Raw genomic sequence first — 13,242 nt, forward strand, 5'->3', positions numbered from 1 at the left:
TAAATTTGCTGTCCCCTCAAAATAACTCAAAGCACAGCCATTAATGTCTAAACCGCTGGCAACAAAAGTGAGTACACCCCCAAGTGAAACTGTCCAAATTGGGCCCAAAGTGTCAATATTTTGTGTGGCCACCATTATTTTCCAGCACTGTCTTAACCCTCTTGGGCATGAAGTTCACCAGAGCTTCACAGGTTGCCACTGGAGTCCTCTTCCACTCCTTCATGATGACATCACAGAGCTGGTGGATGTTAGAGACCTTGCGCTCCTCCACCTTCCATTTGAGGAAGCCCCACAGATGCTCAATAGGGTTTAGGTCTGGAGACATGCTTGGTCAGTCCTTCATCTTTACCCTCAGCTTCTTTAGCAAGGCAGTGGTCATCTTGGAGGTGTGTTTGGGGTCGTTATCATGCTGGAATACTACCCTGCGGCCCAGTCTCGGATGGCAGGGGATCATGCTCTGCTTCAAGAGCTGCAGTCTGCTCACATAACTTGTAATAAAAACATCTTTGCCATTCTTAAGTTTCCCTCCAACCACTTTGCATATTATTTTATTTATACTGTGATTCTGTACTTGCCAGATATGCTGCAGAAATCTCCCTCCACTGAGTCTGGCTGCAACCATTTTAGCTGTGGGCAGCTGAAGCTACTGCCTGTTCACTTCCTGGATTTACACAGACACACCTCCAGCTCTGCAGCTCTCATTGGCCCTCTTATGACTCATGTGCATGATGTCATAAGCCTAGGCTTTATACCAGACAAGAAACAGGATGTGGGCTGTATAAGGTATTTACTGGCAGAAAAAAAATGTTTTATTATCCAAAGTTAAAACAACAAGGACAGAAGATTTAATAGATGGAAAGATGAAAAAATGACTGAAGTTCCGCTTTCAGTATGTCACAGTACATGTTGGCATTCATGGTTCCCTCAATGAACTGTAGCTCCTCAGTGCCGGCAGCAGTCATGCAGCCCCAGACCATGACACTCCCACCACCATGCTTGACTGTAGGCAAGACACACTTGTCTTTGTACTCCAGTCCTCACCTGGTTTCGCGCCACAGACACTTGACACCATCTGAACCAAATAAGTTTATCTTGGTCTCATCAGACCACAGGACATCCAGTAATCCATGTCCTTAGTCTGCTTGTCTTCAGCAAACTGTTTGCAGGCTTTCTTGTGCATCATCTTTAGAAGAGGCTTTCTTCTGGGATGACAGCTATGCAGACCAATTTGATGCAGTTTGCGGTTTATGGTCTGAGCTCTGACAGGCTGACCCCCCATCCCTTCAACCTCTGCAACAATACTGGCAGCACTCAAATGTCTATTTCCCAAAGACAAACTCTGGATATGACGCTGAGTCTTTGGTTGACCATGGCAAGGCCTGTTGTGAGTGGAACCTGTCCTGTTAAACCACTGTATGGTCTTGGCCACCATACTGCAGCTCAGTTTCAGGGTCTTGGCAATCTTCTTATAGCCTAGGCCATCTTTATGTAGAGCAACAATTCTTTTTTTCAAATCCTTAGAGAGTTCTTTGCCATGAGGTGCCATGTTGAACCTTCAGTAACCAGTATGAGAGAGTGAGAGCGATAACACCAAATTTAACATACCTGCTCCCCATTCACACCTGAGACCTTGTAACACTAATGAGTCACATGACACCAGGGAGGAAAAACAGGTAATTGGGCCCAATTTGGACATTTTCACTTAGGGGTATACTCACTTTTGTTGCCAGCAGTTTAGACATTAATGGCTGTGGGTTGAGTTATTTTGAGGGGACAGCAAATTTACACTGTTATACAAGCTGTACACTCACTACTTTACATTGTAGCAAAATGTCATTTCTTCAGTGTTAATAAACTAAAACTAGTGTAACGCAACCAATGTAAACAATAAAACAATAAAATAATAATAAAAGTCCAAATAATGTGAAACCATAGTGCAACTCTAGGTGACAGTTCATAGAATTATTAATTCATATTATCCAGTGACTTCAGTGACCACCACCTCTATCTGGAATGCTTGCTCACCTCCAGATAATGACCCCACTACAGAGTCACACACACACACGCTTGATATTTATGTCTTTTAGGAAGCCACGGGAAAACTGGATTCTCCTCCTGGTGTCCTTGGACAACGTTGATCTGCTCCTGGGATTTCAGTCAATCATGTGTGACCATAAAATGACAAAGGCAAACCATAGTGCTCTCTGCTACAAATATTTATTAAAACTATACACAGGGATTAAAAATACTGACATAAGTATGTGAAAAACATGCATATCATCAGCTCTCCACGTTGATATAAAAAGGAAAATATGTCCTGAATGGTGGCACCTCACACCATGTTTTTCACATACTTATGTCAGTATTTTTAATCCCTGTGTATAGTTTTAATAAATATTTGTAGCAGAGAGCACTATGGTTTGCCTTTGTCATTTTATGGTCACACATGATTGACTGAGATCCCAGGAGCAGATCAACGTTGTCCAAGGACACCAGGAGGAGGATCCAGTTTTCCCCGTGGCTTCCTAAAAGACATAAATATCAGACGTGTGTGACTCTGTAGTGGGGTCATTATCTGGAGGTGAGCAAGAATTCCAGATAGAGGTGGTGGTCACTGAAGTCACTAGATAATATGAATTAATAATTCTATGAACTGTCACCTAGAGTTGCACTACGGTGGATTTTTCACATTGTTTGGACTTTTATTATTGTTTTATTGTTTAATTGTTTACATTGGTTGCGCTACACTAGTTTTGTTTTATCATTGAATTGAGAGTCACATTTGAATACACTCTGAGAGGTGTTGGCAGCAATCACGATAAGCCTAGAGGTAGGCTATTGACACTGGGTTGGTTTAATATTGTGTTGCACTGATTAATTTATGTGTTTAGTTAGAATATTGCGCTGATTATATTTTGTTTCACAATTTCTTCATTGTTGTCACATGAAAAAATATAATAAAATATTTATAAAAATATGAGGGGTGTACCCTTTTTTGTGAGATACTGTATCAATGAATAATATTTTCAATGAAGAAAATATTCATCTGTCCCTCTCCAAAAGAGGTTTTCAAGATTTTTAAATCTGCAGCTTACATTAAAATAATTCCCAGGGATCCTGCCATGAAGGTCCTTGTTCAGGTTCTTCCTTTTTTTGGATGATAACACTCTTTCTCCCAGTTGTTCTCTTGCATTGTCACATGGGCACCCAAAGAAGTCCTAAAGTGGCCTTATCAACACACTTTATGCAGGTATGGTTCACTATTGGTACTATCAGGAAACCCACCCTGATAAATGGCAAACAGCCACTGCTGGAGTGCATGAGGATGGGAAGTTGCCGTAAAGAGGCTGCATGAGATCAGCATCACTGAGATGTAACAAAGGATGAAAAAGTGTTGGAAAAAAAGTATTTTATTTAAAAAACAATAATTGTTTAGAATAAAGCCCTGTACACACGGTGGGATTTTCCGACGGAAAATGTGTGATAGGACCTTGTTGTGGGAAATTCCGACCGTGTGTAGGCTCCATCACACATTTTCCATCGGAATTTCCGACACACAAAGTTTGAGAGCAGGCTATAAAATTTTCCGACAACAAAATCCGTTGTTGGAAATTCCAATCGCGTGTACACAAATCCGACGCACAAAGTGCCACGCATGCTCAGAATAAATTAAGAGACGAAAGCTATTGGCTACTGCCCCGTTTATAGTCCCGACGTACGTGTTTTACGTCACTGCGTTTAGAACGATCGGATTTTCCGACAACTTTGTGTGACCGTGTGTATGCAAGACAAGTTTGAGCCAACATCCGTCAGAAAAAATCCTAGGATTTTGTTGTCGGAATGTCCGATCAATGTCCGACCGTGTGTACGGGGCATAACAGTGTAGCAAACTAAATATTGTTCAATTGGTGTTTATGTCGACTCTAAACGGTAACTCCACTGTGGGAGGGAAAAAAAATTAACAAATAAAAAAATGATATAGTGTATACAATTGTGACTAAAGTCATATTGTAATAGAATGTTGTTAAAATGATTTTACCTCTTCAATCTGCAGTGTAATTTTCTGTAAAATGCAATGCAATATGGCTACCTGGAGGTGTTCTGTACACAGGTGGTGTACAGAATGCCCCCTGAAAATGTTATTTCCCACGTATGTGATTGGCTCATTGATTTTCCTACAAATTTGCACTAAGATACAAGTCAGATTTTTGGCATCCCCTGCAACAAAAATTAAATTTAGTTCGTGAGATACTCCCAAAGTTTAATCACATCTAAAGGGATGCAGACCTTGGCAATTTCCTCATTAGAGCCCTGCAAGTTTAACGGCTGATTGAAGACACACCCATTCACATTCACTCGGCACATGGACACAGATAAAACAGCTATTTCTTCAGAATGACAAAAGGTAGGAATCTGCAATAAAGTTTGTTAAAATCCTTGCAATATCCATAGATCACCCAGAGGGGAATGTTTTTTTCTCCACAAAAGTGGAGTTACGGTTATAAATTATTTGAAATAAACATGTCAACAAAGGACCACTTGCACATGCAGCAATCTACAGCCTGGATAAAGGAAGGTATTTCCAGTGGTAGGTAAGGTTTTTTTGGGGGGGGGCAGCAAACAACCACCCATCAAACCCCCCCTCCGAGCGGCACCCATCCCCCGCTGTTTGCACTTACCCCATCGGCAGCGGCAATGGCAGGCAGCAGGCAGTGGGGTGCAGTGAATCCATTTCCTCTCCTCCATGGCGGCTTCCAATTTCTTCCCTCCTCCTCCTAGGCATCCAATAGGATCGCCGGCCCTTTCAACCAATCGGGTGACCAGTATCAAAACCGTTTTCCTGATTGGCTGGGAGGAGGATCAGTGTTACAACAGCGAATGTTCATTTGCTGTTGTTACACACCTGGGTGGGATTGGAGCGCACTCTCTGTGACCCGAGCCCACCCTATATTGAAGCCTATTAGAGCCTCTGGCTCTAATCGGTGCTTCAAAAAAACAGCCCCCCCGCGCATTCGATTCCATGTGCCGCTGTCCTGAAAGGGGGCGGCGATGGACGGGGGGGGCGGCGCCCATGCACACTTAATGGAACGGCCGCCCCTGGGTGTTTCTGTCAATTTTGTCAGTGTTTGCATTAATATTCGATTGGAACTTTAGCCAGCATGGTTTTTAAGCTTTTTTTTAAAAAAAAAAAATTGGTATTGTGTGTTGTGTGTCTCCGCTGGATTTTCCCATACCTCCTAGCCCATGACTACACAGGAAGTAAGGGTAATCTCACATGGACACAAGCAGCAACAAAACTCTGACAGAGGTTCTACAAATGCTTTTTGTTGCTGTGTCCCTGTTGAAATCTGTTCCAGTGACATCTCAAGAGGTTATGGTTAATCTTTCAAACAGGGGTACCAAAAGCTCAAACTGCATTACAAAATGCATCTTTAAGCCCTCGTTCACATGCAGCTTTGAAATTGTGTGACTTCATCTGACAAAATCAGGTACACTGCATTGTTCACAGCCAGGTCCACGACATAGACAGGTCCACACAGCCAGTCCCACTGGACAGACAGGTCCACAGTCAGGTTCACTGCATAGACAGATCCATAGCCAGGTCCACTAAAAATATAGGTCCACATGCAGGTTCATTGCACAGACAGGTTCACAGCCAGGTCCACTGTATAGACAGGTCCACACAGCCCGGTCCACTGCACAGACAGGTTCACAGCCAGGTCCACTGGATAGACAGGTCCACACAGCCCGGTCCACTGCACAGACAGGTTCACAGCCAGGTCCACTGTATAGACAGGTCCACAAAGCCAGGTGCACTGAATAGACTGGTTCAGAGCCAGGTCCACTGGATAGACTGGTTCAGAGCCAGGTCCACTGGATAGACTGGTTCAGAGCCAGGTCCACTGGATAGACAAGTCCTCAGCCAGGTTCACTACACATACAGGTCCACCACCATGTTCATTGCATAGACATGGACAATTAAGGAGCCGCCCACCATGCTCTTTTCTCTTATGGGCACATATGTACTGGCTCTTCACGCTGGCCATTCCTCTCCCAGTCAAGTACTGTTGACTGGAAAACCTCAGAAACCTTAGAGCATGCAAATTCAGACTATTGAAGATTGAAAATACATTTAATAATTTTTATTGACTACAAAACTACATTAACTGATATTTTTTATCAGCATGTACAGTACTTCCACTTTAAGGTAGAAGGGATATTAATATCTAAAGAATATAACAGATAATCCTAACACTGCATAGGCCCTGCCTTATCTTATTTTTATTTTCATACTGCGATCCTAAAGTGAAATATTGTATTATACATTATTATAATACTGTAACAGTTTGTCTATTAATTCATTGTAATTTTATCACATAAAGCTTTGAAAATGAGACATAATGTGACACTTTTTTTAAATCACACATTAAATCAGATGAAGACAAAGGGGACTTCTTGTTAAAAGCAAGTATTAATCATTACACTTTAAGAAAAGTGTAATCTACCTCTCAGGCTGTATTCCAGGCAGTGTTGCCAAGCGCTAGTATTTTTACTGGCAGCCAGTAAAAAACAGGGATTTTTCTCCTGCCAGTAAATGCCAGTAAAAGGAAAGGATTGCCAGGTAAAAATATGGTTGTGGTGCTCGGCTCAGCACTGTTCTGGTTCGGAGCCAGCCGAGACCATCCAAGTGCATGCTACAGTGTTTGGGCGGCGCCGGTGGGGGGGCGGTCTGGTGGAGACAGTGCCTGAGCATATCGTGTGATGCAAGGAGGCCGAGGGGAGCGGCCGGAGCTTCGTGTACGGGTCTGCCATACGGGAGCAAGGTAAGCCGGGAGAGGGACTGTCAGTGCTGTTTGGACTGGAGTGGACCAAAGAGACCACCTGGCATGGAGAAAGAATATCACTGTGACTCAGGAGGGGACATGTCAGTGAGGTGTCGTCATCATCTGTGCTGCTGTCAGTGTCACTGTGAGAGTCAATTTCATGCGTGTGCCTGCCCATTCTAATTTCTTGTCCTGTCCCTGAGCTACTTACTTACTAATTCAAAAATAAAATATGAAAGATGCTTTTTGCCTTAATGTCCACCTCATATCACATTGCTAATTGCATATTGTACTTGTTCGTAGTCTAAATACTGAAATTTGCACTTAAAACTGTCATTTTGTAAATTTTGGGTGTCGTGTCAGTAAATTTCAATCTGGTAGGTTGGCAACCCTGATTCCAGGCTAATGTAAAAGCTCCAATGTGTTTTCATATGCCCATTGCATTATTATTCTAATGTGCAGTATATTTACTTTGGCCACTTAAATACAAGAACCTTAACCACTTGAGTACTAGCCTGTATATACCTTCATTGCCAGGCCATTTTTCAGTTTTTCAATGCTGTAATAGTTTGACTGACAATTACTCGGTCATGCAACACTGTACCCGAATACAATTTATATAATTTTTTTGAGAGCTTTTTCTGGGTGGTAGTTAGTAGCCACCAATTTTTATTTTTTTACTATAAAAACAAAAAAGGACAAAAAGCCCTAAAATACCAGGACACTGCAAATGCCGCGTACACACAGTCGGATTTTCTGACGGGAAATGTTCGAAGGGAGCTTGTTGTCGGAAATTACGTCCGTGTGTAAGCTCCATTGAACATTTTTCTTCGGAATTTCCGACAAACAAAATTTGAGATCTGGATCTCAAATTTTCCGACAACAAAATCCGTTGTCGGAAATTCCGATCACGTGTACACAATTCCGATGCACAAAATACCACGCATGCTCGGAATCAAGCAGAAGAGCCGCATTGGCTATTGAACTTCAATTTTCTCGGCTTGTCGTACGTGTTGTATGTCACCGCGTTCTTGACGACTGGAATTTCCGACAAGATTTGTGTGACCGTGTGTATGCAAGACAAGTTTGAGCCAACATCCGTTGGTAAAAAAAACATGGATTTTGTTGTCGGAATGTGTGATCGTGTGTACGCGGCATTAGTGTGCCTTATGGTGGTGGTTGGTGGTGAGTGCCACTTTAAATGTTGTTGACCGGTGGTGAGTGCCACATAACTGTTGGTGGTCAGTGGTGTGTTTTTGTCCCATAACATTGGTGGTCAGTATGCCCCTTTTATTGTCAATATGCCCCCTGGTTGCTCTGTGGGTCCCCTTGCTCTTCAGTGTGCCCTCTTTGTGGTCAGGTGTTCATATTTAATTGGTGGTCAGTGGGAACAGTGTTACTTACAAAAGAGAAATCAGCAGCAGCAGAGGTAGAAGGGCAAGGTTGAGTTTATTCTTTTATGTTCACACTTGTGATTGCTGTGGTTGGTTCATTTTAATTGTGACCTGTGCTATCCAATGACAGCTATATCATAGTCATTTGAAGGCTGCACTGGAAATAGTGGTGCATTTTCTGCAGCAACATTTAAAAATGATGCTCTAAAAACTGCATCCACCAACCCATTTTTTTTCAATGGCATGTTATTAAAGAGGGAGTCCACCTAAAAAAAAATGATTAAAAGCCAGCAGCTACAAATACTGCAGCTTCTAACTTTTAATAAATGGACAATTACCTGTCCTGGAGTCCAGCGATGTCGGAAGCCGAAGACAATCAATCGCTTGGCTCTCGGCTGCTGCCGCCACCATTCTCTGTGAGGGAATCAGGAAGTGAAGCTTTGCGACTTCACTTCCCGGTTCCCTATTGCGCATGAGTCATGCTGCGCGTCTTAAGTGGTCCCCTGGGACCTGTGTGTTTCCCAGGAGACAGCGGGGGGGGGGGGGGGCGTGACTCCTGCGATACCTGTAGTAGACAGGTATCTGCACCCCCCTGAAAGGTGCCAATTGTGGCACCGGAGGGGGAGGAATCAGACGAGCGGAAGTTCCAGTTTTGGGTGGAACTCCGCTTTAAGGTGGTTTAAGTAAAATTAGGAGGGGGGGCAGCAAAGAACCCCCTCCCCAGGTCCGCACTTACCACATTCAGGTCACAGGCGGCTTGGGCGGCTTCTCCTTTCAGCCAATCCAGTCTTTAGACCCGCTTCCTGTCCTGATTGGCCAGGAGGAGAAGCAGGAAGAATGTTGATTCGCTAATGCCAAAAGTGGGTGGGCTCGGGCGCAGTGCTCTAATCATGTGCTTCAAAAAAAAAAAAAAAGCTCATAGAAATCTATGTGTCTGGGGCCCGCATGGAGATTAGGGGCCGGCGCACGGAGATTAGGAGCGCCCCTTATGGACCAGCCGCCGCTGTTAGAAATGCTGCCATGGTTTTACTACCATCTTGCCTGATAAAAAGCACAAATAGCAGCACAGATGGAAGTAAAAATGCATTTTTATAGGAAATCCCTTACTTCCAGCTCCCACTGCTGCTTTACAGGGTTTTCTTAATGCCAGAGACATTCCCTGGGCTTCCCAATCATGTGATTATTGTGATTGGCTGGCACAGTGATCATGTGTTCTGAAGTCTATTCTACTGGCTGCTGATTTGAAGCTGACTATGAACTGTTGGTGACAGTGCAGCCAAGTGCCAGTGCTAGGTCTGCCAAGTAAGTGGTCGCTCAGCACAAAATAGTGGCACCTGCTGTATGCATATATGTGGCAGCACAGTGGCTAGCAGAAAGTAGGTTAAGGAGGTTCTTCACCCTGTTTGGAAAAAAAATATTGTAGCTGCTGATTTTTAATAAAAAAAAGTTTCAAAAGAGAAAAAGATGGGGAAGAGGGTATAAAGTAGGGGAAGTAGGGAAATAATAGAACCTCTGTCACCGTTTTATTGTTTTCTGTTTCCCTGTTACAGTTTTACCCTCACATCTTATGAGGGTAACAAGTGAGGGGGAAATTTCCATGCTCCGGACAGCAGTAAAACCAGACATTGTTCTAAATTTTCTTATTCCATCCAAAACAAAAACAAAAATATGGCTATAGAGTATAGACACAACCTCCTAAATTAAAATACAGTATATCTAAAGCCAAAGTGTTTCTTATTTGTTTTGCATTGAGTTGGAAATGGTTAAAACCCATCTCAGGCTTTGTTTTGGTCCCTGCTGGGGAGAATTCCCCCACTTCCTGTCCTGGGATCACAACAGGAAGTAAATCTCTCTAGAGTGAATATTGTAACCTGGAAGTTCCTGTGCTGGTCAGGATCTCCATCTAGGTTGACATGGTGAGGTCCCTCTTTAGCAAAGAGGAGGTGCTGTTCATTTGCCAGTGGGCTGATGTCTGAGTACCTGTCAGTGTGAACATCGCTAGCCTGATCTCAAAGTCTTTGATGTCTCATCTCGGTGTAAGGCCTCTGATCCATTGGTCATGGTTCGAATCAGTATTGATAAACAGCTCTCTCTGATCCTCTGTAACGGGGGATCATGAGTTTCTGGTAAGCGGTCAGTCTTATTTTACGGTGGTGGAACAAGCACAAGAATCCATGTTTTTTCTGAACCTTTTTGAGTTTCACTTGGGTGATCCATTTTTTGTATATGGACTCTTATTTATTACTTTGAACCTTTTATTATTATTATTTTTTACTTTTGATTGATTATTAATTCGATACGTGTTTTGGATTTCATTATGAATGCACTTAAAGGGAAACTCTCCACTCAGTTCTAATCAATTGGTTTGGTGATAGTGTGTATGATCACCAATCCGTTCTAGCGCGATTCAACCTTTCTTTTTTCTTATTTAATTACACCGTGTTTGTGTTACATAGATGAATCGCAGCTGTAATTGCTACTGTTTATGTATTCACCGTAGCGCAGTTATCTCCCCCATTTTTCCTACTGTAACTGGAACTAGTATCCCCAAGGTTATGAAATGGCTTTGTTCAATTTCAGGATTGGACAGAAATACAAAAACTTTGTCAGGTAAAACATCTCTCATATACAGTATGTATTCCGTCTGTGTGTTTATTGACTAGAATTTTTTTTCAATAGAAAGTTTTTCAAAAATACACGATAGGTTGTATGTTACTAGTTAGGTTTGCAGGTACAATATAACAGCATTCATATATTTTCTCTGGTTGCCTAGGTACAAGCAGCACGGAAGTAAAAGAAAATCGCAATGTTGGCAACAGAGAGGATGTGGCTTTATCCGGCGACAGACCAAAAGTCGGGCCAGCCAGCCTTAAACGAAAGCGGCCTCTGGAGGAAGGAAACGGCGGCCATTTTTGCAAGCTGCAGATTATTCTAAAGAAACTTTCATGGTCAGTAACTCCCAAAAACGCCCTTGTTCAGCTCCATGAGCTTAAACCTGATTTGCAATACAGAATAGTTTCTCAAACTGGTCCAGTCCATGCCCCTGTGTTTTCTGTGGCGGTTGAAGTCAACGGGCTCACATTCGAGGGCAGTGGACCTACGAAGAAGAAAGCTAAAATGAGGGCAGCCGAGCTGGCTCTGAAATCATTTGTACAGTTTCCAAATGCTTGTCAGGCTCACTTTGCGATGGGGAACTGCATCAACCCCTCCACTGACTTCACATCTGACCAGGCAGACTTCCCAGACACTCTGTTCAAAGAGTTCGAGCCAACGGCACACAGTGAGCACTTCGCCTCGTACAGCCCGGTTAATAACGAATTGCTTTCCAGTGCATATCGACATGGGAGATTAGTCTGTCACACGTTGGACTTAATGGGCCATACTAAACAAAACAAGCACAAGATGGCATCCCCAGCTGAGAGTGAGAAGAACCCAGTGGTGATGTTAAATGAACTGAGACCTGGACTGAGGTACATCTGCCTTTCAGAGACTGTGGAGAAGCAGCACATCAAGCGGTTTGTGATGGCGATGAGGGTTGATGGGAGGACATTTGAAGGTTCAGGACGGAGTAAGAAACTGGCCAAGGCCCAAGCAGCACAGGCCGCCTTACAGGCCCTCTTTAATATTCAGCTGGCTGGTCACATTCCCAATAGGAGCAAGTGTAACCATTTGCCACAGGTAAGTGGTCATAATTTAACAGCAGTAAATAGGAATGTGTTTTTTAAAGTGTCATCCTACATTTACAGCCAAGAAAATAGAAGAGAATGGATCATATTTGTTTTCCATGTGGAGATACATTTTTATAGATAAATACCTTAAAGAGGAAATATATTCTGTTAACCCCCCCCCCCCCCAACTAAAAAAAAAATCTCTTAGGGTCAATTTACACTGAGGGGGTTATTTACTAAAGGCAAATCCACTTTGCACTACAAGTGACTGCAAGCGCATTTGGAAGTGCAGTCGCTGTAGATCCGAGGGGGACATGCAAGGAAAATAAAAAACAGCATTTTTGCTTGCACATGATTGGATGATAAAATCAGCAGAGCTTCCCCTCATTTCAGATCTACCCCTCAGATTTACAGCGACTGCACTTCCAAGTGCACTTGCAGTCACTAATAGTGCAACGTGGATTTGCCTTTCGTAAATAACCCCTATGTGTGGTGACAGACATATTACCACATGATAAAACTTCTGTCACCACAGGGACACACAGGAAACAATTGTTTCCTATGTGCCCCATCTACACTGCGATGCAGCCTAGCGCTGCACTGCAATAAAATGCAGACATGCTGCATTTTTTAGCAACGCACTGGCCCAAACCACACAGCGATGTCAAGTAGCACAGTGCAGCGCACTGCAAGACTTGGCAGTGAATAAAGTGTACGTTTTGTAAACGTCAAATAAAGCTCATACAGAATAAAAAGGGAGTAGTGCGATGAATTGTGCACCACACTCCCCTCTAGCATAGCCGGCAACACAAAGCGGCCAGAGTGGTGAATTGCTCTTGTCGCTCTGCTTTGCAGTGTGAATTGGCCCTTAAACCTGTACCTGTCTTGGCCTAATTTACACTAGTGCATTGATCTGTGTTTTTAGCGCAAGTCAATGCAAGGACACCTAAAAAACAATTGTATTTTTATGTGACCTGTTCACACTACAATGCTTTGTTGTCCTGTTGAGTTGTGTTGCGTTAAAATGCATCATGTAAGCATTTTAATGCAATGCAGGTCAACACATGTAAAGTGCATGTAAAACGCACATAAAATGGATGAACATGTACATCCATTTTCCCTGTATTTTACTGCAAGTCAGTGTGAATTCAGTCTAAAAAAAATAATTACTAGACATTGGAGTCCAGCATTGTCTTGCTAAAACAAAAGCTCTCTGTTCACCCCTCTTTTTCAGTGCCTCCATCTTTAATTTGGATCTGACGCATGCACAGACACACTATGGGACCTGGCAGAGATGCCAGTGCCGTATCTGTGCTTGCACCAGATCCCAATGCATGTGCACACATGCCGCTGGTC

The 13,242-nt window shown here is 43.1% G+C and overlaps 1 protein-coding gene across 1 annotated transcript in view; it reads left to right on the forward strand.

The window, feature by feature from the left end:
- Window positions 1–13,242, forward strand: part of ADARB2 (adenosine deaminase RNA specific B2 (inactive)) — a 910,273-nt gene that overhangs the window by 565,824 nt on the left and 331,207 nt on the right. The window contains exon 4 of the mRNA XM_073629898.1: window positions 10,992–11,896. Within this exon, the coding sequence (XP_073485999.1) occupies window positions 10,992–11,896 (905 nt within the window). The remainder of the gene's footprint in view (window positions 1–10,991; window positions 11,897–13,242) is intronic.

The sequence above is a fragment of the Aquarana catesbeiana genome, linkage group LG05, assembly GCF_042186555.1.
Source record: "Aquarana catesbeiana isolate 2022-GZ linkage group LG05, ASM4218655v1, whole genome shotgun sequence".
In the NCBI taxonomy this organism is placed as follows: domain Eukaryota; kingdom Metazoa; phylum Chordata; class Amphibia; order Anura; family Ranidae; genus Aquarana; species Aquarana catesbeiana.